Below are 27,975 nucleotides of genomic sequence, written 5' to 3'. Positions count from 1 at the left end.
TTAAAAAAGACACAGATGACAGGTGCAAAACAGAGGCTTTAATCCGAACAGCAATGAAGGCGCCAGGGGGCTGAGGGGGCCTGTGGGGGCACAGGAAGGCGGTGTCTGGACCTGGGAGGGAGGCGGACACTGATGGGGCCTCTCCTGGGAAATGATTTCTGTGACTCTGGTGACTCCTGTCCCAGCCTCTGCCAGGCCATTGACCCAGATCCCAGGTCAAACCCTGGCTTGTGCTTCTGTGTGCTCCCCGGTCCCAAAGGGCATGTGGCCCAGCCAGGAGGCGTGGGGAATGCAGAGGGGCAGCCTGGGCGTGGGCAGGGTCAGCCCCAGGAGCAGCCCTAACACACTCTGGAATGGACATGCTGCTACCGGCGCCCCCTCACCCTCTGGGTGGGCCTGCCCATCCTCAGAGCCAAAGCCTGGGCTTGGGGGCCATCACGCCCTCGTCCTGAGCAGTGAGTCCAGGGAGGCGGGAGGACAAGGGAGCAGGCTTCCTGAGCCTCTGCAGCCCACTCACCCACCACCCACAGGGGCAGGGAAGCCAGGCCAAGGGCCCGGGAAAGCAAGCCGCGGCGAGGAGCAAACAGAAGTGGTCTTAAGAACATCCGGAGAGGAACCTAGGTTCCCCCCAACCACAGCTGGCCCAACGCCCCTCCTCAGTCTCTGCCGCCACCCCCCCCAGCCCCCTGCCCCCTGCCAGAGAAAGCTGGAAGGAGGCCTCACCAGGAGCCCAGCCCACCCAAAGGGCAGCTTCCAGAGGCTACTCTCGGGGAGAAGACCCAGCAAAGCCAAGGCCAGAGAACAGAAAAGCCAGGATGAGGCACTGAACACAGGTACTCGAAGGCCCAGCGCAGCCGTGAGGAGGAGCTGGAAGGGTTACTGGCAAGAACAGCCAGTGACTCTCCCTGCCCCACTCCAGCCAAGGCTGCCACCAGCCTCAGCCTCCAGCCCTCACAACACCCGCCACCCAAACTCAGCTTGGGAAAGGGACCCACCTGTGAGGAGCAACTGCTCCAACCCCAGGAGAGCAACAAAATCAGCAAAATGCCTCCCTCCCGCAGTGGCACAGCCTGGATCTCAAAATAGGACTGGCAGAGGGAGGAGGGGCAGGCCAGGGTGGAGCAGGGCCCAGGGACCATCCACCATGGCGGAAGTCAGGAAACTGGCCACACTTTGGTCACTTGTCCCAACCTGGGTATTTCAGCCTTTTGCCCTGAGCCTTCCTCGACCCCGCACTCACTACCACCCCAGTAAACAGCCTCTCACCAAACAGAAAGAACAGAGGGAGGGGGCGGGAGGGGACCAGAGCTGGGCGGGAAGGGCAGACAGGAACTGCGGCGGCGGCGGCTCTGGCTGCTCAGCCCCTCCTAGCACAGTGAGACGGGGTGGATGGGCAGCAGGCTCCCGAACTTGAAGTGCTGGATCACGGGGAACTTCTCCAGGCACTGTGAGGAAGGAGGCACAGAGCGGAGAGGTGAGGGCTGCACGGCTCAGGCCTCCCAGGAACCCAGACAACTCAGAGGCTCAAACCAGTCAGTTCAAAAGGTGCCCATCCGGGGCTCAGGGGGCGGCCCAGCCTCAGAGCAGCCCCTGGCCTTTGGGGACGGCAAGGCTTCCTACCTGTTCCTGACCACCCTCCCACCCAAGACCCACCACTCCAAGACTATCAGACCCACCAAATGAGAATGGGATTGAGTGCGAGAGTGAGGGCAGGGGAGAGGGGGAGGGGGAGGGGGAGGGGGAGGGGAGGGGGGAAGAGGGGGAGAGGGAGAGGGAGAGGGAGAGGGAGAGGGAGAGGGAGAGGGAAGGCAGCCCAACCCCCCAAAGCAAAAGCCAAGAAGAGGGGCAGCCCAGGGACATCCCTTGGCCCCAGAGGGGTGGGTGGCACCAGAGGCAAAAAGAACCCTCCATCCAGCTCTTTAGGGGACCCCTTAGCCCAGGTCCCAGCCTGGGACAAAAGGTGTGGGGACACTGGAACCCAAGGCCCATTTTTTCTAATTTTCAGTTCTTTGGACTGAAAAGGGCATCCTGGCACTTCAGAGAGAGACAATAAGAACCAGCTGACAGTCCCCCCTCCAGAGCCATTCCCAGGAGCCCTGTGTGGGGCAGAGAACAGGGGCATGGGCAAGGGGATGGCCCTCCTCCCCAAACCCAGCCCAGCAGGGCCGCGGCCCCAGAGCTCTGGCAGAGGAGAGGAGAGGAGACGGAGAGAGGGAACGAACAAGCTCCCCCAGAAGCTGGCCTAGTCCGCAGGCAGACCCCAGGCCAGCACCCCTCTGCCTCTGGCTGGGGACGGCAATGCTTCAGAACCACAGGGCCCAAAGGGGAGGGGCCGCAGGGCCCCAGCTCCCAGCCTCCCCACACACAGGCCCTGGTCACAAGCTGGTTCCCACAGGCAGCAGCTCCAGGCATCTGAGGCTCTGCCTCCTCTCACAGAAACAACCAGAATGTGTTGGGCACTTCCTGGCTGGGTGGCTTTAGAGGGGGTGGGTGAGCTGCCTTCTGTGGCTGTGGTCGCAACTTCCAACTAGCTTAGAGGGACCAAGGCATGCCATGACCGGCCCAGGTCCCTCACCTCAACAACCAGCTGCAGAGACGAGGTCTCAGCAGCTGCGGGTCAGGGTGGGGGTGGTCCACAGCCCTGGAGGGAGGCCAGGAGGCGAGCAGGAAAAGTGAAATCTCTTTGTGCAGTGGAAGGACAGGCAACCTAGCTCAGAGCGGGAGCAGAACTCCAGGCTACATCCAGGCTCCAGGGCCTGGGGCAGAGAAAGTGGGGAGCAGCAGCTGGGGGTGGTCCCTGGGGGGAGGAGCAGCAGCAGATCTAGGCCAGAGGCAAAGTCAGCTGCCATTGTGCTTATGTCATGGAGGAAGTGGTGGGAGTTAGTAAAAGGGGGGAGCAGGGCCCTGGAATTTGAAAAAGGGTCAAAGGTCAACCTGCTTCTGGCAGCAAAGGCAGGCGGCTTGGGGAGGGGGTGGAGCAGAGTTCTCTCCACTCTACCCCCAGGGACCCTGGACAAGCTTCCCCAGGCCCCAGGAAAGGGAGGGGCTGGGCTAAGGCGAGAGGCTGCTTGAGGCAAAGCCAGCCCCCTGCTCCAGGGTGACAGTGAAAGGGCACCCCTGGCCTGGCCTTGCTCCCAGCTACGTGCCCAGGCCACCCCTACGTGCCAGGCGGAGCAACACCTCAGCCTGTCCCCGCTGGAGGCGCAGGCCAGCAGGCCTTCTGGGCCCGGTGACTCGAGAGGGAGAAGAGGCTCTGTGGGCCCTGGCCGGGCCCCTCTGAAGGAAGAGCCGGCCCAGGAGGGACCGGCCCGCCACCCCGGGGCCCTGGAAGCACTGGGCTCTCCAGTTCAGGAAGGCCTGGACCGACTGCAGCGTGGAGATGCTGGCAGCCGCTTCCAAACCCTGAAGCCGCCCAGCGCGGGCCTCAGTGACAGCGCTGGGCTTCCCCGCAGACCGAGAACTGGTCTGGAAAAGCAAGTGCTTCCCTTGGCTCTCTGGGCAGGGCGCATGGACCCCACGGACTCCCAGGGACCGAAAGACCAAGGGCCACTGCTGCGGTGCAAACCCCGCAGAGACCTGGTGTTCCTAAGGCTGCTGAGGTCCCACAAAGAGGGCCGGCCGCCACCCTGTGTCTGGCAAGGCTGCAAGCTCGCACTGCGCCTGCGTGCACCCAGAGCTGGGATTTCCCGTGTTTTCTGCTCACGCTCCCTCCATCTGGTCCTGAGCTGCAGGTAGTTTGGGTCCCTGTCCTCCTTGTGTTCAACATCCACAGAAATACTGCCACTGCCACACAGGACTGTTTGTCCTCACAACACTATCGCCTTAGGATCTGAATTTGCTCCTCCCTCCTCCTCTGTCAACCAGAGTTCACTGGCCTCTGGAAGGGCAGGTGCAGAAGGGTGGCAGGGTCTCCTGTTCTGCCCCTAAGGGCGCAAGTCAAGATAAGTTTAGTTACTCAACTAGGAGCCTGCAGGACGGCATTTTAAGAACCCAAACAGGAAAGGCACCAGAGTCCTGCCTGTGACAGGCACGTCCCAGGAGTGGGGAGGTGGGGTGCGAAGGGCCCTTCGCCCCTCCCATATGGCACACAGCCCCAGCAGGGGGGTGGGCTCCACAGGGGGAGAGTTCCCCAGCAGCACCCACTGTGAGACTGGCGGGGGGCGGGGGGGCCAGGCAGAAACAACAGTAACCCCAGGGGGCGGGGCTCCCCAGGCAGAGGCAGAGCAGAGGGCCGGTGGGTGGCTGCCCCAGCGAACCTCCTCTCAGATTAGAGGTATGTGGGCTGGAACCTAAACACAGGATGTGAAGTCCAGAGGAAAAGGACTGGAGGGGGAGGGGCGGAAGGAAAGAGAGGGCCAGCCCGGTCAGTTCCAGTTAACCCCTTCAGGGCAGAGGGAGCCAGGCCGACGGGAAGCCTCTGTACCACCAGACTCTACCGACCGCTAACGCGCTTCCCCCGCTCCGGCCTGTGATGGGCTCGGAGTGCCCTGGGTGCAATGCAGCGGGTCCAGAGACAGACCCTCCCTCCAAGGAAGGCAGACGGGTGGCCAAGGGTCAAGAGATGGCACCACAGACAATACCTCAGACCCCAGTCTAAGGCGAAAGGACCAATTGCTCTAGGGAGGGACCTCACATCCAGGCCAAGGTCAAGCAGCTCAGATTGGTCTGCCCAAGATGTGGAAGGAGCTGGTGGAAAGGACAGGGTGGCAATAAAATGTCTCCTCCCTGCTTGCAAGAGAAAAAGGCCACCTCCTCGGCTGGGAGAAGGGCGTCAAGGAGGACAAGCAAAGAAGGCAGGGGACACCCTCAGAAGCCCAGCAACTGCTCCCAGTGGGGGGAGCTCTGGAAACTGACTGGGGGTGGGGGAGGACCACCTCAAGTGGTCATTAAAAATGCCAGCTCCGGCCGGCCAGCATGGCTCAGTGGTTGAGCGCTGACCTATGAACCAGGAGGTCACGGTTCGATTCCCGGTCAGGGCACATGCCTCCAAAGGATAAAACCTTCTCCAAGCATGTCTTCATGTTTGTGTCCCCATGGGTGACAGCTATGAGGGGCCTCTGGCCACCTGACAAGCGGGAATGGAGATTTTCCCCTCCCCCCGCTCCCCACCCCAGCAGCAGGGCCTTGCCTCACTCACTGCAGAGCTGGGCCCCAGTCCAGTGCTTTTCTGAAAGCCCATCTCACAGATGGAGGTTCTGGGGCCTCAAGTGTCAGAAGGGCTGGCCCAAAATTCAGAGCACAGCAGTGGAGTGGGGGTGGGGAACAGCAGCCCCAGGCCCAAGGGCGCCAGCCAGCCCCCACTCACCTCAGCCTTATACATGCGGATGAGACCCTGGTTCACTTTGGACCAGGTGGGGACAGCACTGATGTTCCACAGCTGGTTGGAGTGCTCGGCAAAGGGGCCCGTCTTCATCTGGAAAAGAGAGTCCACGGCTGGAAAGGTGGGCCACCTGGGAGCCCATGCCCCGCTCCCCTGTGGCCAGGGCAAGCATGCACACACACATACACACGGAGGCATGCACTCACACACACATACACACGGAGGCGTGCACTCACACACACATACACACGCACACATGAGCACCAGGCCACAGCAACTGCCTGTGGGGCACACACACATACAGGCACACTAACTGACAGAGACAGGGTCCCTCCTGGCCGGCAAGACCCACTGGGAAAGCATAACCCCTACTCAACCTCTTTCTTCCACAGCCAAAGGGAGGGGTCTGACCCCCACCACCCACCAAACCCAGCAGCCTCAGAACTACAAAATCTCCACCCAAACTCCCCGTACATCTCCCGCCAGCTCCCCAGGGCCACAGGGTGCCTCTGACAGCATGGGGACCCAGTCCCACTTAGATAAACAGCAGCAGCGGCCTGGACCCCAACTTCCCCAGCCCAGCCCCCCACACAGGGTGGGCTCTGCACTGGGCACCTGGCCTGCGCCTGCCACTGGCGGAGCTGGAAGAGCCAAGGGAAGGGTCGGTTTGGAGGATGGCAGCTGGGTAAGACCAAACCCAGGCATCGACTGCAGAGGCGGACTAAGAGCACCTGCTGCAGACTCAGGAGGAAGGTCTGCTAGAAAACCACCTGACTGGCCAGGAAGTAGGGAAGGGAGGGCAACCGCACCAGCAGGGACAGGCAGGAGGAGCAAGGACAGCTCCATGCCTGGTCCCTCCTCGGGCCAAAAGCCTGGCCTCGGGGAAGGAAGGGATTCTGCGTCCAGCACAACTGTCATGGAGTTCTCGTGACATCAGAAACCACAGCACTGAGACGGGGACGTCCGTGTGCTTGTGTGTGCCCTCAGACAGCACGAGGCCAGCACATTGGTATTTAACAAGCAAGCAGTTCACAGTCCCTCAGCACTACCCCCTCCTTGGCAGATGAGCAGCATCAATGCTGGGGGAACAGGGTTCAGAACCCTGAGCCCCAGGCTTAAGAAAGAGTTTAAAAAGCAAAGAGGCTAAGCTGGCCAGGAAGCATAGACTTGGACCCCAAGAGCGTGGAAGATTCCAGAAGAGGCTGTGCGTGGAGGTGGGGCTGAGGGAGAGCTATTCTAGGGAGAAAGGAGGGGTCCAAAGCTCTCTCTCTGCATACTGGGCATCACAGAATGAAGACCCAAGAGCACATCACCACCCCACCCCTGCCCTTTGGCTGTGGTCTCTGCCAGGTGACCGCACAGGCCTTTCCACTTCTTTAGTAAGGGCAACTCTTACCAACGGCTATTCTGCCCCTCTCCTGACCCAAGTCCCCCAAAAGCCTATCTCAACCCCCAAATTCAGGACAACAGGCTCCTCCCTCCAGCAGTGAGGCCGCAGCCCAAGGCACTAGACAGAGACAAAATCCACCCGCAGGGCTTCTCCTGGGCCAGTCCCTTCACTCAGAATCCTCCCCCTCCTCTAGCTAAGGAGGGTAGCCAGGAGCCCCAGCCTGCAGGAGCCTGGCCTTCACGGATCTTTGTTCCAACTGTCCCACTCAAGCAGGCTCCACCCCAACCTCCACCCTCTCCTTGGCCCCGCCCCCTCTGCAGGCTCTCTGCCCTTGGGGACCCGGGCTGGGCTCCAGCCCTCTCTTGTACACTTCCAGGACCTGCGCTCGGGGATCACAGGAGAGCGGGATCGTTTTCACTCTGGTCAGGGTGCCATGAGCACACCTCTCAGGAGACCCTGCTGCTGCCCCGCTGGTTTCGTCCCACAGCAGCTCCAGGGGCCTAACTCAGCAAGGGCGCTCAGGCCAAGGCAGGCAGATGGACGCTGGGAAACCAGAGGCTCTGCTTCCTGGGCCAGCCTCACCACTAAGGGCATGGGAGAGGGGCCCCAAAAGGTCTCTCTGGCCTGCTGGCAGAGCGGGGAGGCCCGAGCTCCAGAGCCCCAGTGGCCCTGACTCCACCCAGGAAAAAGCCAGAGCTGCATTTCTCTAGAGGAACTGCTCCCCACCGCCCCCCCAGGCTTCAATGTCCCAAGGTCTCCCCAAGTCCTTCAAAAGGACTTTGTAACTCTGGGAAAGGAAAACAGATGAGGGGGAAAGGAATGGGGGCAAGAAGACAAAAAAAATTAGCTCCTTCTAGCCACAAAGGGAGAAGAGAAAGAGCGAGAACAAGCAAGCAGGCTGCAGTCCCGCAGTGACCCCAGGGGAATCGTGTGAGTCAGAGCAGCCATATTGAGCAGGAAATTACTCACAGACGCTGCGTTCCTGCCTCTCCACTCCCAAGAGAATCGGCCTTTTGTAAATGGTTCCTCTGTCAGTAACTGAGGGGGGATGGGGCGGGGGTGGGGGAGGCTCTGCACAGAGCCTTCCTGTCAGCTCCTTCCCTTCCAGCTGAAATCTGATCCCTCCCTTCCCAAAACTCCAAATTTAGAAGCCAGATTGAAACTGAAATTCTTTTCCTGCCTGCCCTGCTCTTAAAGGCGCCAGGGCTGCATTTCCGATGCCACAGCAGCTCTGCAAGTGGGGTCCACCCTCTTCTGGGATGCCCAGGGCTAGCGGGGCAAGTAAGGCTCCTCAGCCCCGCAAGAGACTAGCCGGGAGGAGAGGCCTGGTTCCATTTCCTGCTTCTTGTTTAATCTCTCACTGCACCAGCCCTACAGAGGGAACGCTGCCTTCCAGACCAAGCACACAGACCTGCACACCGGCCTCCTGGTCCCCGCTTGCCAGTGCCAGGCCGTGGGCCTCCCTTTGTCAGGGTGTGCCAGCCCAGGCCGCTCACTCATCCATCGGGGCTACAAAATGCTGGGGGAAGGGGCTGGGGTAGTGTAGATGCTGCAATCAGCAGCCAAGCCAGGTGGGTGAACCGGGCCCTCGCTGGTCACCTCGCCTCTGGGCACACCCCTGCTAGCATCCAATGTTTACCACCATGCCCGAGCACAGACCCAAAGTGAAAACCAGGCTGTGCAGAGAGGGTGTGGAACCTCCGAGAAGTCCCCCTCCCAGTTCATGCCTCTCCCCAATTAAATGTTAAAACCATCTCCAAGTTTGACATGCCTTTAGCACCACCTAGTGGCCATTGTAGGATTTTTCTCTAGCAGAGGAACTGGATCCCTCTGCTAGGTCCGTCTGAGGCCCAGTGGATGAACTTTGTGCATGGGGAGGCGGGGGTCCTCTCAGCCCAGCCTGCACCCTCTCCAATCCAGGACCCCTCGGGGTATGTCCGACTGCCAGTTTAGGCCCAATCTTGGGGATCGGGCCTAAACCGGCAGTCAGACATCCCTCTCACAATCCTGAACTGCTGGCTCCTAATCACTCACCTGCCTGGTCACCCCTAACAGCCCCCCCACCCTCCGCCAGCCTGATTGCCTCTCACTGCCTCTGTGTGCTGGCCTGATTGCCCCTAACTGCCCCACCCTGCCAGCCTAGTCGCCCCTCACTGCCCCCCCCCGCCAGCCTAATCGCCCCCAACTGCCCACCTGCTGGCCTGGTTGCCCCTAACTGCTCCCCACCCCACCCACTGGCCTGGTCGCCTCTTACTGCCCCCCCCCCCTGCTGACCTGGTCACCCCCAACTGTCCCCCCTGCTGGCCTGGTCACCCCACGCAGCCTGCTTGTTCTGTCGTTTGGTCATCCCTCACTAACTCCCCTGCTGGCCTGGTCATAGGCAGCCATCTTGTGAGGGTGTGAGGGTTAATTTGCATATTACCTCTTTATTATATAGGATATCCAAATAAACAAAAATACAAAGTTTAACCTGGAGTCAATTCCATTATTCCCTGAGGCTTGGCCTCACCTTCTTCCTTGTTAATTACTGACAGGGACCCAAGGGATTGGCTCACCACGAGGGGGAGCCAAAACAGTTCAGCCCAGCAGTTGCCAACCTTTCGGACCAGCTGGTGAGCACTGCTACAAAGGTTTCCTTAAACCAGCGGTTGCCAACCTTTCAGACCCGTTAGCAACTGCTGGTTTAGCCTCTTAGCTAAACCAGCCTCTTAGCCAAGCCACGGTTCAGCATAAAATGTGCACCCCTTCCCCCCTCCCTGCTCCTCCAGCTCCTCCTGGGGTCCCCCGGGCTCTGCAGACCCTTGCATTCCACTCTGGAGGGAGCCGCACATGACTGGCTCTTGCAGCAGTGAGCAGGCTGCCCCGCAGTCCTCCCGACCTTGGGCCAGCGACACTGCTGAAGGCAGCAGATCTCTGAGAATGAAGTGGGGCCGCCCAGCCGTCAGTCCCGGGTCCATTTGCTGACTTGGAAAAACATGTCATTCCCCTCTGGCCTCTGGAGTTGGGCAGAAGCCTGAGCCGAATGCTGACCAGGAGGAGCCTGGAGCCCCAGCTGCTTAACCAGGCTTCTCCCCCTCTTCAGGGGGCTCAGAACGGGCAGCCAAGTCAGCAGCCCCCACAGGTAGGGGCCTACAGGTGTGCCGGGACGACACCGGGGCCAGCAGACCTGCACATGGGCATCAGGAAAGAGACCGGAGACAAGACCTTCTCCAGACAGCAGAGCCAGGGCCCCTCTGGAAGCTGGGGGAGGGCAGTGCTGGGCCGGAGAATGGAAGGCCCTCCTGGAAGAGAGGCCCTGAGAGCAACGGGCAGTCACCCCAAAAGTGTGTTTAAATACACACTCCGGCTCTCGGCCTCCAAGACTCTGATTCCGAAAGCGGGGGTGGGGCCCAGGAATGTGCTTTTTAAAAATCCTCACCTGAGAAGTATATTTTTTCCATTCTTTTTTTTTTTTTTTTTTTTTTTTAGACAGAGTGGAAGGGAGGGGGAGGAAGGGGGAGAGAGAACAAGTCACACTGATTGGTTGCCTCTCGCTGGGGATTGAACCTGCAACTAAGCTATGTGCTCTTGACTGGGAATCCAACGCCAGACCCCTTGGTCCAAGGGCCAACATTCTAACCATTGAGCAAACCAGCCAAGGCAAGGGATGTGCATTTTAACAAGCTCCCAGTGCGACCTTGGGGAAGCAGCCCAAGGCTGCCCTGTGGGAGACCCAGTTAAACAGCTCCTGCTGCGTGGGCTGGGTCCAGGCCCGTGGCGCTTCACCTGCCCCGTCCTCAGGCCCTGACGGAGAAATCTGTCCTGCCGCCCACTCCAGCATCTCTGCAGCTCCTGCAATGGCTTCATCCCACACATCCACACACGGGGCTCTACAGACCCTCGGGCCCCGCGTGCAAGATGCTGACACCCCCACCTTCAAACCTGCCGCTTCGGTCACTAAGTCTGCGGGTGAGTGAGCCTTAGTCTCTCATCTCACGTGGAAACTCCAGGCGGCCAATTCAGGAGAGGGGACCCTGGATGGTCAGAGCTGACCACTTTTCAGAGAGGCCTAGTGGGGCTTCCTTTTCAATGGCCAGCCTCCCGGGGCCAGCCCTGCCATCTGGGGCAGCCGTTCTGGCTCCTCTGTCCAAAGCCACCCCCTCCGTCTATTTCGGCCCGGAGGCTGCCGGGGGCGTCTCCCTCCCCCTCCCCCTCACCTCGGTTATGAACAGGATGCACTCCAGGAACAGGTAGTCCTTGTGATTCTCATTCACGGCCTTCTCATCGACAAAGTGCCGGGGCTCCAGATACGGGTGATCTGGGAACAGCAAAGAGCCCCGGGTTCAGAACCAGGTGCTCACGCCACCGCGGCACCTTGACCCACACCCACCCCAGGGCCACAGTCCTGCCTGTGTGCCCTGAACACTGGACCTCACAGGAGCGATAAATGGCCTTGTGCGTGTGTACATTCCAGTGTAACAAGCTCCGGCCCTGCTTCTTTCTAACCATGTGACTCAGTGCCCTCACCTGTGCAATGGGAAGAGCACCTCCCTTGTCGGGCTTGAGGACCACCTGACAATCACAAGCACAGAAAAGCACGTGGCGGGTGCCTGCGCAGGGTCAGTTGCTGGTTCCCAGGCTCACTGAGGAGGCTTGGGGAGATAATCTACCTGAGCGCTCAGAGCAGTGCCTGGCACAGAGCACGTACTCCACAAATGGTCATTCATTAATATTCATAGGCAGTTCAACCTCCGCCGAAATCGAGGTTATCACTGCACACTCACCCACTTCTGCTTACCCAGGGGAAAGTGGGGGGTCCACCAGAGCAGCCACAGCAAGCGGCCCACAGCCCAGCACCTGGTGGCAGCTCCCTGACTGGCCCCTTGCACGTGGCTCAATAATGACAGTGGATGACATTGGTCACAGAGTCAAAGAGCCCCTGATCTTCAACATAAAACCCCGCAGCTGCTGCCAGGAGCTGGGGCGCATTTCACACCAGTCCATTATGCGCCAGACGAGCGCCATTGCTCCAGCCCATGTCACGTTCCATTATCGCGGTGGAACTCTGCCTCCGTCTCCCCAGCCTGCCTCGCTGGCGTGCAGCAGGTCGGCAGCAAGCAGCCTCCATAAATAGCCAGTCTAATGTGTGCTTTACCAGATGTCACTATCTGGGCAGGAGGAGAAGGCAGGAGGGACAGAGGAGGTGTGGGAGGAGGGACCCAGAATGCTCTCTGGCGGGGTGCATGCCCCTCTTCAGTACCTATCAGCTGTGAACTGCCCCAGATGAAGGGCAGAAACTGGAAGTCATCCAGGCCCCACACTCCCTGGCTGCCTGCTGGCTCCATCCTGTATGTTTTCTGGAGTTTCCGCATCACCTCCAGGTACCTGCACAGGAGGGTGGGGAAGAGAGGAGAGGTAGCGAAAGTAAAAGGACAGTCTCAACCCTTCTGCCACCGGGAACTCAGGGAGGCCAGAAATAACCACCTAGGAGTATAACTGGTCTCTATTTCAGTGAAGTCATGCACCAGTCATGATCAGCTGAGACTCTCCAAGTAATGTCGCTTTATTTTTTTCTCCCACACTCAACCTTCCTTTGGCCCACAAAAGGGGCAAAACACCCCCTGGGAAAGGGAGTTAGCACCATCAACTCCTGACACTGTGAAGACCCCAGGCAGGCGCCTCAGCTTCTCTAACCTCGGAATGCCAGTGCTGTCAGGGGTCCTGCGTCGCGGCATGGCTGGAGCCGGGCCCAGAACGAACACTGTCAACGCTCTAATGACGGGTACACACCTGCGCTCCCGGGCAGCGATTTGCGTGGCGAGGGCACAGCTCAGAGCCTGGCCGCCTGGGCTCACCTGGCTGTGTGACCGACCGCGGGGAAAGACCAGGCTTCTCTGCCTGTCCTCATCTATACAATGGAAGTGACAATGCCACGTCCTAGGGTTTCTGTGGGAATTAGTCATGTGCTGCCGAACGACTGGGACACGTTCTGAGAAATGTGCCATTAAACTCTAACTGGTTTGGCTCAGTGGATAGAGCGTCAGCCTGTGGACTGGAAGGTCCCAGGTTCGATTCCGGTCAAGGGCATGTACCTTGGTTGCGGGCACATCCCCAGTGGGGAGTGTGCAGGAGGCAGCTGATCGATGTTTCTCTCTCATCGATGTTTCTAGCTCTCTATCCCTCTCTCTTCCTCTCTGTAAAAAATCAATAAAATATATTTTTTTAAAAAAGAAATGTGCCATTCAGCGGTTCCGTCGTTGTGCGACCATCACAGAGTGCCCTTAGCCAAACCAAGTCACTGAGTAGTGGTAAAGCACTTAGCCTGCCTCCACATGGTGAACACCGCGAAAGCGTTCCCATCCTTAGGTAGCCTTTCCTTCGCTTGTTTTCACTTGGATTTGAACCTGCAAGGAGAAGACTCGGACGGCCCATCTGCAGCCCCAGCTGTTTAGGACAGGACCAGAGAACCCGCAGGCGCTCCGAGAACCCTCTAGCTCCCTGCCCCAGCCTGACAGGGACGAGGAAAGAGACCACTCGTTCCTCCTCCCACAGCAGTTACCCCTCCTGCCCTCGTCTCACTCACCGATTGAACACCTTAAAGACAATAGCTATTTGGTCGTCCACCCGGAGCACCCCAATCTTGCAGAGACAGCAGAGGAAAGCAGCAAAGGCTGCTTCGTGTCCTGAGGGAGTAAAAACAGCCGAGGTTGACAGTCTTCCAAAAAAAAGTGCGATGGTCTTGGTCTCACCAGTGTCCCACTCACTGAAACTGCCCCTCCAAGGAGGGGGGGTCAACATGGAGATGACAGGTTCTCTGCCCTGCCCAGCAAGACCGAGGCCTCTGAAGGACCACCAGCGCTGTGATTCTCCTCCCAACAGGCCCAGGCCATTGACTTCTGAAACAGGCATTTATGTTTTATTTTGTAAATTTAACTCACTCACTAATCCCTGAACACCTACTACGGGGGCCGTCCCTGTCCATGTCAGACAGTCCCTGCCCTTGTTTGACAGTTTATGGCAGACATTAAATACACAATCACTTCTATGATCCTAGCTCTGAAGGGGAAGGAGAAGGTGAAAACTGTCACAGGGGGACCCTGACATACGGGCTCAAGGTTTCCCTAAGAAAATAATATTTAATCTGAAAGATGAGTAAGAATTGGCAAGGCATGTGGGTGAGGAAAGCAAAGAGAGCATTCTAGTCAGAAGAAACAGCATGTGCAAAAGCCACGAGGCAAGAAAAAAAAAAGTGATATGTTTGAAGAACCCCAGGAAGGCCAGTATGGCTAAAGCAGGGAGCGAGGGAGAAAGCGTGACCAGATGAGGCTGAGATCAGATAGGCCTAACAGCCATCGTGAAAGCTCAGACCTTATCCCCAGAGCAATGGGGAGCCACTGAAGGCTTCCAAGCAGGTCACATTCTAAGCATGATCACATTATAATCAAGAGGCACCCTCTTCCTTTCCCAGTCGTGTCAATAGGAATGGTCAGCAGGACAGAAAACACTGACTGACTGGCCTGTGGACTGAATCCATGGTTCACAGAGTGAGAAAACATATTTGGAGGGAGTTGGAGAGAGTATTTCAGTGACTTCCTGTCCCACTCCTCCAGAATGAAGGTCCCTCCAAGGAAAAAACACTTGTGAACTGTTCCTTTCACCTGCAGTTTCTGATCATGACCAGCCAGAATCCAAGCCATCGTCATGCAGGGGTGACCATCACTCTTGCACATCTGAGAGCAACTGAGAAAGGAAGAAAACCCCACCCCTGCTGACCTGGCCCCTCTCCCCTCCCAGTCTTTCCCTATTAGTCTCAGTCAGTTTCAAAACTTGATACACCTGTTCCCTAGCAACAGGGGAAGCAGACACAAAGCTTGCCCAGGACCCAGGACCCAGGACCCAGGTCCAAGGGGGCCCTTCCGCAGGCCTACCTCTGTCGCCAGGCAAGGGGAAGGCCCGAGAGAACAGCAGCACTTGCATTTGCCTGCTTTGCGGGGGAAGGGAAAGGAAAGGCGGGCCTACCAAAGCAAGGATCCTTCTCGGCCACCCCCTGGCCTGGAAAACACTCCCCCATTACGGTGTCCACACGTTCCATTTCCTTGAGAACTCAAGAACACAGGGAACGTGGCTAAGAGCAGGGGCATAGGAGAAGGCGGCCACAATGCTGCCAGAGGCTACTGAGCGCTCTCATTTCTCAAGGCTTCTGTAAGCAATTGCCTTGAGATACAGTAAGTGCTCAGTAACGCATTTTGGTGATGACAATGAGCTCAGAGAGACCATTTTTACAAAGAACAGGTATCAGCTCTGCTCATACGGCAGCGGGCATATGGCATCAGCTCCCCCTGGTGGTTGGAGCCAGAGCTGCAGGAATAGCACCAACCCTCCTTGCAACCAGCAGTGCTGTACCCCAGCTATCCCCATCAGGCTACTTGCTCAAGGGTCCCCAGCGACAACCCGAAGGCAAAGAGGAAACAGTCTGAGGAAAGGACGCAGTTTAGCCAAGTAAGTGCCGGGAATGGCAGGTACCTGTGCCATAGTCGATGCGCGTGGAGTTCCCCACTGACTCCTTTAGGTAAACGGCCACCTCGGGCACAGCAGCTGCCAGATGGGTGGGGACCACTGTGGCCACCAAGTTTTCTGCTTCCTGATAACACAAGAGACACAAAGTGGTGGCAGCAGATTATGCAGCATCGTGGTAGGCAAGCGCCCAGGGGCAGCATCTGGCTAGGACCCAGGCTGCTCTGCCAGATGGCCTGGCCCCTACTCGGCCTGGCCACGGAAGGCAAAGAAGGGAGAGCATTTATTCTCACAAAACAAAGACTATTCTGGGGTGGCTTTCCATCTGCTGACCCGTCCTCCAGATGACAAGGTCCGGGGGGAAGAGAGCAGGGATCTGAAAAGAAGACATTAAACTTTCCCATCTGGTAACTCATCAACATCCCACAGATGTCATCTTTCTTCCCACTCCCAGCAAGGGAGTTTGTGCCATATGTCCACCAAAAGATGTATGCAAGGATGTTCATGGCAGCACTTTCACAGTAGCCAAAACATGGAAACAACCCACAATTGAAATGTCCATCAACAGTAGAATGGATAAATTGTGCTATGTTCATACAATGGAATACTATGCAGCAATGAAAAAGATCCACTGCTATACACAACAATATGGATGAATCATACAGACATATCATTGAGTAAAATAAGCCAGACATTTATATGGAGTTCAAAAAATGTTAAAATCTATCTATGGGATAGAAATCAGAAGAGCTGGGGAGATATCAACTAGGAGGGGCACAAGGGCCCTGCTTAAGTGCTGGAATGTTCTATAGCTTACTATGGGTGGTGGGTGAAAGGGTAAATATACATTAAGGAAAAATACAGTAAGGGCAAAAATACATCAAGCTGTACAGCTACGATTTGTCAGCTCTAAGTTGTAACTCTAGAAGAATCTTTAAGAAAACAACAACTCAAGCCCATGTGCCATCGTAGAATCCAGAGGCAGCTGAGCTCCTCTTGGGGAAGGAAAGCATCTGCTGGCTCCTTGGCGCTGCCCCTTGCTCCGTGTGCCAACACCAGGCCAGAGAAATGAGAACCCGAGCGCCTCACGTTCAGTGTGCGGACACCTGGCGTGAGGCTCTCCGGAGACCCGGTGAGAGGCTGGTTCTCGGACCCCGCTCTGGACCTACAGACTCTTTTCTAAGGCCGGGGCTGCAAGCCTGCATTTTGTTTGTCTGTCTGTTTGAGCAGGTGTCACCTTCATATGACTCAAAAACAAAGAGGCGAGGAAAGGGATGCGTGGAGCAGTCCCACTGCACCCTTGTCCCCACCACCCTCCTCTCCCCTGCCCCCAAGAGAAACTACAGCTTTATTTGCCTTTGGTGTACCCGCCCAGTGATGGCTCCCTATGCAAACTGGGCAACACAGACATGCTTTTTACTCCTGTCTCTTTCTAACCAAAAGGCAGCTTGCGATATGCATCGTAGGCCTGGCTGCTCTTCAGCCTGACAGTAGACCGCGGAGTCCCTGCCCTCAGTTCCCTAGTGGGACTCCTTATTCCTCCTTACAGCTGCATGTGCTCCAAGGGCGGACATTCTAGTTCATTTAACTGATCCCCTGCAGATGGATACCTAGGGTGTTTCGATCAGTTGCCTGCTAAACAGCCCTGTGCAGAGAACTGTGTATCCACCTGGTCATTCCCAGAAGACGGCTAAATGCATTTGTACTTCTGGTAAATGGAATCGCCATTTTAACAAACTCCCAGTGGTTCTGACATGCCTGAAAGCTCCCTCCAGCCCAGCCCCCAAGCCTGTCTGTGGCAGCCTCACCTGGTCAAGTTTGGCATACCAGGTCCTGAAGGCCTTGTTCCCAAATCGAGAGGGCTGGTCCATTGGAGGAGTCTCGTCAATCCACCTGTCCAGAGTGTTGAGAAGAGCGACCAGTTTCTCAATGGCCTGTGGAGGCAAAATAGAGGCAGCCAAGACACAATGACCAAGCTAGAGCCAGAGGGAAGTCCCAACTGTTGCTGAACAATGACCCCAAGACACGGTGCTAACTGGCATCCTCCTTGCTGTCCCCCTTCCTTCCCAACATGCTGAGTATGAAAGAGAGGCCAGGGAGCACAGTGAGCTTTCCAGAAAGGGACCAGCACCAGGCGAAGGGGGAGCTGTTGGACAAGCACGACCTGAAGCCCTGACCTTCTGTTTTGTGTTTTTAATAGATTTTTATTGGTTTCAGAGAGGAAGGGAGAGGGAGAGAGAGAGAGAGACATCAATGAGAGAGAGAATCATGGATCGGCTGCCTCCCGCATGCCCCACACACTGGGGATCGAGCCAGCAACCTGTGCATGTGCCCTGACCAGGAATCGAACTATGACCTCCTGGTTCATAGGTCGATGCTCAACCATTGAGCCACGCCGGTTGGGCAGACCTGACCTTTTTCAATAGAATCAGTGGGGTCTTCTGTTTAGTACATAACACCTCCTCACCACAGAAAACAGAAATATAAAAGGAAGAAAACAAAAATGATCAGTAATCCTAACACCCAAAAATAAGCATTATTGACTTTTTAACACATTCTTCATTTTTCCCCAGTTTTTTCTATTGCTTATCATGGTGACAATTTTTAAGGCAGCTGGACTGATTCAAAAAAAAAAACCATTTAGTTGCCACAAGACCTTGAGCCAGTGACTTTAACTCTCTGTGCCTATTTCTTCATCTTAAAATGGATGGGCATGCTGATTAATAGCTCTCGAGGCTGTCATGAGAACTAAATAACAACCCGTGAAGGATGCCTGTGCAGTGTCTGGCGCAGGGTGACGGTGTGTGATTATACATAGACTCTAAACAGGGGCACAGGGCACACGCTGCTTTGTAGCCTGTTTCCTCACGGACCTCATTCCACATCAACATGTAAGCATGACTTTACAATAGCCTCTAATAAGTGACTAAGACTTCACTGTGCCAGTGAACTACAATTTATTTACCGAATCCCTCGCTATTAAATGTTTGGGTTCTTTTCAGTTGATCGCTACCACAACTAACACTGAGATAAACAATTTGGCAACTCATCCTCCGTGAAAAGGCTGGGTCAAAGGTATAAACGTGGGTAAGGCCTTGTAGGACCACAGGTGTTCCAGATCCCGTCCCCCATCTCCACCTTTCCCACAGAAGGCAGGGCCTGAGGAGTGGAATCGGTGTCACAGGCCAGGGCAACATGAGCACACAAGATGTTACTCAACGAAGAACTCGGGGAGGCGGCCTATCCAAGGCACAGGTCTGCGGGACGGTGAGCAAAGTGCTCCTTGCAGAGGAGGCTGACAGAAATGGGCCAGGTGAGGGGCAACGGAAGGCGCAGGGAGAACACGATACAGAAGACAGTCCAAGTCAGGTGGCCCTGGGAGGAAGGGCCCGCCCAAAGGAGGCTCACCCCGTGTCTACCGGCCATAACAGTCTAAGGCAGCGGTCGCCAACCTTTCGGACCTCACGGACCACCAGTGGTCCACAGACTACTGGTTGGCAACCGCTGGTCTAAGGAGATGCCTCCAGAGCCCCTGGCACTGGTAGGAACTAGCAGGGTGGTGCCCACAGAAGAAGTTGTGATAAGGAGGGCAAGGCCTGGTCAGGTCACGTGAGAACCCGGCCCCTTCCCAAGTTCCATGCACCTCCCCGCTGGGGCCTGTCAGGAAGACCCGCTGTAAGTGAGCTGTGGGACCCTGGGAGCCCGGCCAGCTCCCCAATAAAGGAATGGCCCAAACGAAGCCATTACCGGACCTGAGCCCGGACGGCAGACAGCTGGCATTTTTATCTCAGCTTGCTATCACCCTGTTTGCTTTGTTTTTGTTTGTTAATCCTCATCCAAGGACTTTGTTTCTATTGATTCTTTTTAAAGAGAGTGGGAAGAGAGAGAGAGAAAGAGAGAGAGAGAGAAATATTGATATGAGAGACACACATCCATTGGTTGCCTCCTGCACATGCCCCCTGGCCGGGGATCAAGCCTGCAAACCAGGTTCATGCCCTTGACTAGGATTCAAACCTGAGACCCTTCGGTGGGTGGGCTGACTCTCTAACCATGGAGCTACTGGCCAGGGCTGCTTTGTCTCCTGTACTCTACATAACCCTATACTGACAAAACCTGTGTAGCAGAGACATCACTGACAGGCCTCCCCGGCATACACTATGTCCTAATAAACTCATGTCTTTCACAGCCAGCCCTCTGGGTATTTATTTGGAATTGGCAAGCAATATGCTGAGGCCTTCTTGGACCTCGGCTCTCTGCAGAACACAGCTCCCATCTGTGGGCTGAGGCCACTTGCTGTGAGCTGTGCTTCCTGCTGCCCCTGACAGCTGTGGGCAGAATCTGGGGGCCCTCTGGAGACTATCACCTCTGGGCACTGCCCCGGTGCTGGGATGAACCCCAGCTCAGGAAGAGCGGAACTGAACCAATAATACTACTGGAAATTAGAAATACAAAATAGCTAATGCTAACAATCCTAATTATAAAAAGCCAGGGGCCATCACAACTGAAACAACCGGATGGACAACCGAACACAGGCTGCATGGGGCAACAAGGCTGGCAGGGGGGTTAGTGAGGGACAGCCAAATGACTGAACAGCAGGCGGCTGTGTGGGGTGACTAGGCCGGCAGGGGGGTTAGTGAGGGACAACCAAATGACTGAACAGCAGGCTGCGTGGGGCGGCCAGGCCGGCAGGGGGGCAGTTGGGGGCAACCAGGCCAGCAGGGGACTCCCGAACTGCAAGAGGGCGCAGGCCCAGGCTGAGAGACTCCACCCTTCCCCCCGCCCACGAAGTGCACGAAATCATGCACTGGGCCTCTAGTAGCTAACAATGATAATGTCATTTAGTATGTGCCAAGTACTGTGCAAAACCACCCTACATGTGGGATCTTAGCAGATCCTCCCCAGGAACCATGAGTACTCTGTGGCTCTTCCCACTCTACAGATTAGGACATAGAGGGTCACAGGGAACAAGGCCACTCAGCTTGGAAGTGAAAGGTTATCAAAACCCCGTCAGCCTGACTCCAGAATTCAAGCATTTAACCACGCTGCAATTCTGCCAAAAGAACAGCTCCTGTGCTAAGACAACACCTGGTTGGTGTGGCCTGCTACCATCAAAGTCTCAGGGGCAATTAAGGGGCCTGGGAGGCATTTGGCAGCTCAGAATCTGCTGGGGTAATTATAACATTCCCCTTTAACTAGCCTTCCCCACCACATTCCCCACCCACTGAGCAGAGCAGAGCAGAGCATCTCTTGCCACAGGCTCAAAGAGGAGCCCTCTCTCCCATCCTCTGCACCTGTGCCTCAAGTCCCGGAGCACTGAGTGGGCCAGCTCCCAAGAGAAGACTGGCAATCCCCAGCACTGGCTCTCCTCAAGTGACAGAAGAGGACCTCGGCCACGCAGCAACCAGTTAGGGCCAATGTGAGCCTCAGGACAGGTGGGGAGACTGGGCCAGGGCAGGGCCAGGGTTTACACAACAGGCCCAGGCTACAGCTAGAGAGCTGGGTGAAACAAGACACTGAGAGAGGCTCCTCAGGCCCTGGTGGCTCAGATAAGAGGCTCTAGGTGGTTCTGGGCCAACTGGGACAGGATCCAAGAGGCCACTGGAGGCCTGGGACCCAGCCCTGGAAGATGGCATCCAGCAGAGCAAACAACTGGCAAGACCACGCCTTCCCATGGGTATCAGCCTCCCCTCAGCTCTCGCCCTCCCTCCACAGACAAGCCTGTCTCTGAAACCCAGCCAAAGAGCACCCACCTAGCGGTGTGCCCTTCAACTCACCATTTCCACTCCTAGAAGTGGAAACAATGCCCACACATGCTGGTGCAAGGGAACTCAGAGCAGCAATGTGGAGGGAAACATCCTCAAAGTCTACAGCTAGGCGACCGTTTAGACAAACGAGGGCCTGGCTCACAGGGCAGGTCGGGATGACACTCCCCACACTGTGCACAGTCAGGTCTGAGAGGGAAGATAGCAAGAGGCCAGGTTTTGGCTAATGTTATACACATTCCTCAGTAATCTCTTCAGCGAGCACGGTTATTTCTTTCGTGATCTCTTTTGACTGAAAACGTATATAAAGATACCAGTTAGCAAAAATGCAGGCTATAAAATGGCATCTTTACCTCGATCCCAATTTTCTATTCACAGATTTTAAAAAGTATTAGAAGTATAGACACAAAAATGTCAACTGCACGTGTGTTTGGATGATCTGATTTTCTGCACTGGCCCCGCTGTGGGCAATGAGCACACATGACTCCGTGGAGCTATTTTTGGAAGGCCCTGCCACAGCGGGCACCCTGCCATGCCTACCTCAGAGACTTTGTACTCAAAGGTCAGCTTCTTCCCCTTCACACCTTCGTTGAGGGTCAGGATGAATCCGATGTAGTCGGCGTATGCCTACCAAACAGGGGAGGACAGTGAGATGTGGAAAGGGCTGTCAGACCCCCACTCTCTCTATATCCCAGCCAGGCCCCAGCTGCACCCAGTTACCAAAATGCTCCAAGCTGCCCCTGGCTCCCAACTGGGTAGCAGGAGCAGTAGAAAGATAATGTCAAATACCCCACCCCTACCCTCCATCCCACACCACTGGCAAGCCAATGACCCCTGGGCCTCCAGCCAGAATTTACTGTGTGCTCACCCTTGCTACCAGCAGTTTCTTTACACAACAACCCACAAGCTAGACCAGGGGTGGGCAAACTTTTTGACTCGAGGGCCACAATGGGTTCTTAAACTGGACCGGAGGGCCGGAACAAAAGCATGGATGGAGTGTTTGTGTGAACTAATATAAATTCAAAGTAAAGGAGCAGAGGGGAGAGCAAGAGAACCGGATAGAACAGCCGGATCCGGCCCACGGGCCGTAGTTTGCCCACGGCTGATGCTAGACCCTATCACTGACCCCATTCTACGAGAAAACCAAGGCTTCAGGAGAAGTGACTTGCCCAAGGTCTCCTAAGACTGAGATCTCATTGGATGTGGAGCAGGATCCAGACAACCAAACTCCAAAGCGGAGTGGCTGAGTGCTCGGCCATTGTACTACACCACCAGGACTCCAAGGACACCACAGGGTCCCTCTCCCCTGCTGATCTTCCAGATGGTTCCCCACCAGGCTGTCTGCCCTGGTGTAGACGCCAGCTCCCAGGAGAAGTGTTTTCTGCCCATGGCCAGGGCTCTCGGCACACGCATCCCAGCGTCCCGCTGGGCACTCCCTCCCCTGTTGGGCTGCAGGTTGCACCCAGCATAGGGATAAAAAAGCTTTGAGGTACAGGCCCCTGGAGGGGCAGTTCCTGGGAGCAAGTGACTGTTCAGTCTTGGTTCCTCATCATGCCTTTGCCCCTCGCTTTCTTCCTTCCTCCTTATCTAAGCCTAAAGGATACCAGCCCCAGCTGAGTCCTGAGAACCAACCACTCAGTATCTAGAAGCGGGTATTCCTACAGCAGATCCTCTTGCCAGCCTATGAATGGCTGCAGGTGAGAGTGAGGGACAGTGCAGGCCCAGTGAGCCCCCCACAGCAACTCTCCTGGCCCAGGGCAAGTCTGAGCCCTCATCCTGACTATGGCTAGTGTCCACAACTGCCTCTGCAAAGTACACTGGGATGCAAGGAGAGGAAGTAGCAAGGGGCAGGGTCACCCTCCACAGTCCCTGCTCCTAGGCGGGTCTGAGTCTCTTGGTGACTAAACCTCAGGACGTTCTTATGAAGGTGACTGTGTACAAAGTCTCTACAGATGCCACCACTACCACCACCACCATCATCGTCGTCGTCATCATCAGAGCAGTAAACATCACATTTACTGCTCAGTAAGGCTCACTGCATGCCTAGCACTGGGCCTGGGGCTTTACGGGTTTTAAATCATTCAAGCCTCCAAAGAGCCCCATCTTACAGGAGAGGGAACCGAGGCTGGGCCAGGTTCGGCGACTTCCCTAAGTCACCAGAAGAGACGACGGCAGTCCTGGGCTTCCAGCCCTGACCTCTCTGCCCCCAAGGCCATGCCCTTGGCCGCTGCTCTCTGCTGCCTGGTGGAACACTGTGGCCACAGCACAGAGTCACCTGTCTGGCCACAAGAGGTCCACGCACTTCCCTGGTGAGCCTCAGAGTGAGACTGCCACCAGGTATCATGCACATCAGAAGAGAAAGTGGCCACACTTCCCTAAAAGTGTTGGTGCCGAGAGCAGGACTGGCAACCTTTGCCTACAATGGGCCACACAGTAAATACTTCGGGCTCCCTGGACCATGCAGTCTGGTTCACAAACTCCCAGCTCTGCCCTTGCAGTGTGCAAGCAGCCATGGACAACAGATACAGGAATGAGCATGGCTGTGCTCCAATAAAACTGTATTTACAGAAACAGGCGGAGAGCCAGCTTCGTCGGGCAGGCATCGTTTGCCAACCTGTGGCCTAGGCCAATGTAAGCACAGCACACTCCTCACAAGAAACCTGCCACGCTTGCCAGGACCCCAGCCTGCCCTTCTCTACAAGGGACACTTCCCACCCCAGCCAACCAGACCAGGGAGGCACCCGGCTGGAGCTGGACCCAAGGCCTTCCCTGGGAATTTGAAATTGGCTTTCTTTTTCTCAGTCCCAGTCTTTCCACGGCCTGACCATAGCCAGGAGGGACACGCTGTTACCTTTTGCAGCACAGAAAACTGGTCTGCCCCAGAGTGCTCTCCAGGTATGTCTAGGCTCAGTCACTTCCCTGGCCCAGGTTTTCATGGAATAACCTCCTCTCCCTTTGATACACTGGCTCCCCAACTTGCTGGTACTTGGAGCCAAGAATCAGGTAACACACTCCTTCATTTAGGACACTCATGTTCGGCCAATACAACACTCGGGGGCAATGGTGTATGAGAACCAGGAGCACAACTCTGTAGGGTTCCTCCGGCCCCGGCCCCCAGAGATCTTCCCACTGAAGCATCTCTGAGTGCTGCCCCTGATGGGGAGGGATGTCATCTCCTCTGTCACCTCTCTTCCTCGCTTCTAAGAGCTGTGGCTCCAAGGGCGTGAGGGTCAGGAGCTCAGAGCCCATCATGTCTAGAAAACCAGTGTCTTTGAAAAAGCCCAAGTTTCTCCTCTCAGCTCTGACCCTGCAGTGTAGACACCACGGTACCTGAGACCGCTTCCATTTCCCCATGTCCGGAACCGTGTGGATCTCCTTTTTTGGAATGATAAAGTTCTGAGTGGCTGGAGGGGTCTCCTCCGAAGAATCTTGACAAAGAAAATGAAAAAGCAAACAAATAAATAGAAACCCTTCCCAACACACACACACACACACATGCACGCACGCACGCACGCACGCACGCACACACTCTTAAACCAAGACTCCAACACCCAAGCCCTAGTGTAAACCAGACACAGACTCCCAGGACAGAGTACTGGCTTATGAAACCTAACCCACTGGCCTCCTGACTTTCCTTTCTCGGCGAGGAAAACAAGGTATCAGTTGTTGAGGGAGAAGTGCCAGGAGACCTGGAGATCTAAGGAGTAGGATAGGGAATCTGAGATAAGAGCAAAGCAAACCTCTACCTAATTCAGAATCCAAACCAGGGCCCAAGAAAGAGACCAGAAACTCTCTTCCTCCTCCCACCTGTTCTGCAAGCCTGTTCCCAGAAGCCAAAATTGAGACCCCCTACTATTAGTAAATTGCTACTGTAAGATGCTTAATAAAAAGCTTTGTGCCCTAACCGGTTTGGCTCAGTGGATAGAGCGCCCCAAGTTCGATTTCCGTCAAGAGCATGTACCTTGCCCTAACCCAGTTTGGCTCAGTGGATAGAGCGTCGGCCTGCGGACTTGAGGGCCCCAGGTTTGATTCCGGTCAAGGGCATGTACCTTGGTTGCGGGCACATCCCCAGTGGGGAGTGTGCGGGAGGCAGCTGATTGATGTTTCTCTCCCATCAATGTTTCTAACTCTCTCTCCCTCTCCCTTCCTCTCTGTAAAAAATAAATAAAACATATTTAAAAAAAAAAAAAAAAAAAAAGAGCATGTACCTTGGTTGCGGGCACATCCCCAGTAGGGGGTGTGCAGGAGGCAGCTGATCGATGTTTCTCTCATGGATGTTTCTAATCTCTATCCCTCTCCCTTCCTCTCTGTAAAACAGGGGTCCTCAAACTTTTTAAACAGGGGACCAGTTCACTGTCCCTCAGACCGTTGGAGGGCCGGACTATAGTTTAAAAAAAAACTATGAACAAATTCCCATGCGCACTGCGGTCCCGGGACGAGTCGGCTGCTAAGCAGGACAGGCAGCGGCACCCGGCGGGCCGGATAAATGTCCTCGGTGGGCCGCATGTGGCCCGCAGGCCGTAGTTTGAGGACCCCTGCTGTAAAAAAATCAATAAAATATATATATTTTTAAAAAGCTTTGTAGGTCAGGCTAGTAACCTAACTACATTGTTTTTATGGGAAAATGTGGTCCACATTCCAAATAAGCAACTTGCAAATGATATTTGTGAACGAAGCCCTTTTGTGCGTTGGAGAGAACTGTTCCCTGCAAGTGGACGGTCCCCCTGACGTTATTTCCCAGAGAGGAAAACCTGCAGGCCAGGCCCTGTTACCAGGGGAAAGGTTGCCCTATAGGAAGCATTGCAACAAAGCATTGATGCAACACCCAAGTTGCCAGAACACAAAATCCCAAATCAAAAAAAGCAAGCCTTCAACCACAGGACTGCGACAAACGAGGTCAGACCCACAGTCTCTCAGCCTCAAGATTCTGCCTCTGACAAAGGGACCACCGGACCGTTGGGTCCCCTAAAACCTCTCAGTGCAAGATGGAAACACCCCAAGTGTTAGAGATATTCCTCAACATCCCCAGAAAGTGAATGTAGTATCATCTACCATTTGGGACCCGTCCACGTGTTCAACTTGTACCACCTTTGAAAAGGATAACAGGAGCCCACACTGACGTAACCGCCATGCCCCATGCGCTGCCCACAGCCCCTGTGGCACACTGCAGCCCTATGCAGAAGGGGCAGCCTCTTTTTAAGAAATATGGGAACAGGCTCAGAGGCTGTGACTGGCCAGCAGAGCAAGGGCTGTGTAACTCCATAAGCCAAGGTGTTCGCCACTACACTGAGATAAGCAGTTCTCTCTACTTGCCCCAAAACGTCCTACTTCAAACGTCCAAGCAGGGCCACGCATCCAGCCATACAGAGCTGACCTCCCGGGCCTTCATCTTTCAGTGCACAGGTTCTCTCCCTCCCCCACCACCCACCCTCAGGGACACATCCCACGGGGAATTCTTGTTGAGAATGCCTTCTATCTCCTGATGCCATTACCAGGACTTCTGAGGCAGCGTGGAGGGGGGTGGGGGGACCATTCAGCCGGAGGACCATATAAGGTCCAGGAAAGCATTTGGTCCGGCCCTGCCAAGGCATCAGGGGTGAGTTAATTAAACGTCTGACCAAATATAGCAGGCTCATATTTAAGTTGAGAATTTTGTATGTTATAAACAGCCAATGGCCCTCGGCAGAAAAAAGGTTCCCCACCCGTTCTAAGGGCACACGCACAGAAGTTTTGTGTATGTCTGGTTTCGCCCTAGGAGACCACACCCAGGTCTTTGCTGGGGGGGGGGGGGGGGGGGGGTTGTAGGTGAGGGACTCTTTTGATCTTCAAAATTCCTGAGCCCTTCCCAAGGATCACAAAATGTAAGACAGGGTGGAGGGAATATCAAATGCTTTTCAAACACTAGCTGTGTGTTTGGCTAACCGATGTGCTCCTGACATAATTTTAAGTCTTCTTAGCTCAAGGTGGGGGTGAGGGGGTGTCAGCAGCCCCCCCCTCCTCCCCCCCCCACCCCCCCACCCCCGTTCTCCAGGTTGCAGGTCTCTATCAGATCCTTTCCCTAGCACCTCCACCCCGGGTATTTGAGATGAACGTAAAAGAGGCCACGGTGTCAATAAAAGTTACAGATGGTGATGCCAGGGAGAGACTCATCTCCTTGCACAACCAGCCTTCTTAAATTAGTGGTTTAGACGACCGAGAGCAGTTTCTCTCAATAAATTCTCAGCCACCGAAACTCCAGAGGCCGGCCTCCCGGGGGGGAGGGGGGGGCGGGGGGGGAGGAAGCTGGGGATGGGGTCCAGCAGGCCCAGCCCACGGAGCACCCCCTCCCGGAGCACCCCGTCCCGGAGCAGGGTCTAATAAAGAGGGCAGCCCCCGTCCTTGGCATCTTCCCCGCCAGATCAAGGGCTGACTTCGGAACGAGCAGCGCGGGCGTGGAAAAGGCCTCCGCTTCTGGCCAAGGCCTTGCCCGCCTGACCCTCCGGCAGCCCGGGCTCCCCAAGTCCCGGTGTTGCGCCCCACCCACCAGCCTTCGCCGCAGCCCTGGGTTCTGGTCCTCCTCGGGGCCCATCCTCTCTGGCCCCTCGAGGTCTTCCATCTCCCGACCCTCCCCCGCCCGCCCCCACTCCTGGCACCGCCCCCGCGCCCCCACCGCGGCCCGACCGGCCCGGCGCATCCTACCTGGCGGCGCCTGCCGCTCGCCCTCAGCCATCTTCCTCCCGCCAGGAGCCGGCCCCGACGCCTGCAGTCCCGCACCTTTCACTCCCGCACCCACCCTTCCCTTCCCCGCGCTCAGAGCTTCCTCAATAGAAATGAGCGCCGGCCGGCTATAACCGAGAGCCGAGCATTAAAGTCACCCAGTGCAGACAAGCGCCATGTCGGTGCGGGGCACTCAGGGAGCATGCCCAGCAACGGCCGGCTCCGGCGGCGGCGCAGCCTGGGAGGCGGCGGCCATGTTGGTGCGGGGCGCCCGGAGCATGCGCACCAACGGCCGGCTCGCCTCCCGGCGCGAC

General features: G+C 56.2%; 1 protein-coding gene across 1 annotated transcript; it reads right to left on the bottom strand.

Moving 5' to 3' along the window:
- Positions 1–18: 18 nt before the first annotated feature.
- PTPA (protein phosphatase 2 phosphatase activator) lies at positions 19–27,941 on the bottom strand. Its single transcript, XM_080670097.1, has 10 exons — positions 27,644–27,941; positions 24,296–24,393; positions 21,506–21,592; positions 17,012–17,137; positions 15,213–15,330; positions 13,273–13,372; positions 11,950–12,074; positions 10,907–11,007; positions 5,306–5,413; positions 19–1,445 (listed from the first exon to the last, which is right to left on the bottom strand). The coding sequence occupies exons 1-10, from the start codon at positions 27,672–27,674 to the stop codon at positions 1,368–1,370; spliced, it is 972 nt and encodes a 323-aa protein (XP_080526223.1). The 5' UTR covers positions 27,675–27,941; the 3' UTR covers positions 19–1,367.
- Between the last annotated feature and the right edge of the window lie 34 nt (positions 27,942–27,975).

The sequence above is a fragment of the Plecotus auritus genome, assembly GCF_963455305.1.
Source record: "Plecotus auritus genome assembly, chromosome: 5".
Classification (NCBI taxonomy): Eukaryota; Metazoa; Chordata; class Mammalia; order Chiroptera; family Vespertilionidae; genus Plecotus; species Plecotus auritus.
This window is presented reverse-complemented; position numbering and strand designations above follow the sequence as displayed.

Coding starts and splice junctions, on each gene's coding strand:
- PTPA (XM_080670097.1), bottom strand. CDS start 27,674: ATGGCTGAGGGCGAGCGGCAGGCGCCGCCAG. Junction 15,331..17,011: donor GGTATGCCAAACTTGACCAG/GTGAGGCTGCCA, acceptor TTGTGTTATCAG/GAAGCAGAAAACTTGGTGGC. Junction 12,075..13,272: donor GTCTTTAAGGTGTTCAATCG/GTGAGTGAGACG, acceptor CCTCCTGTGCAG/GTACCTGGAGGTGATGCGGA.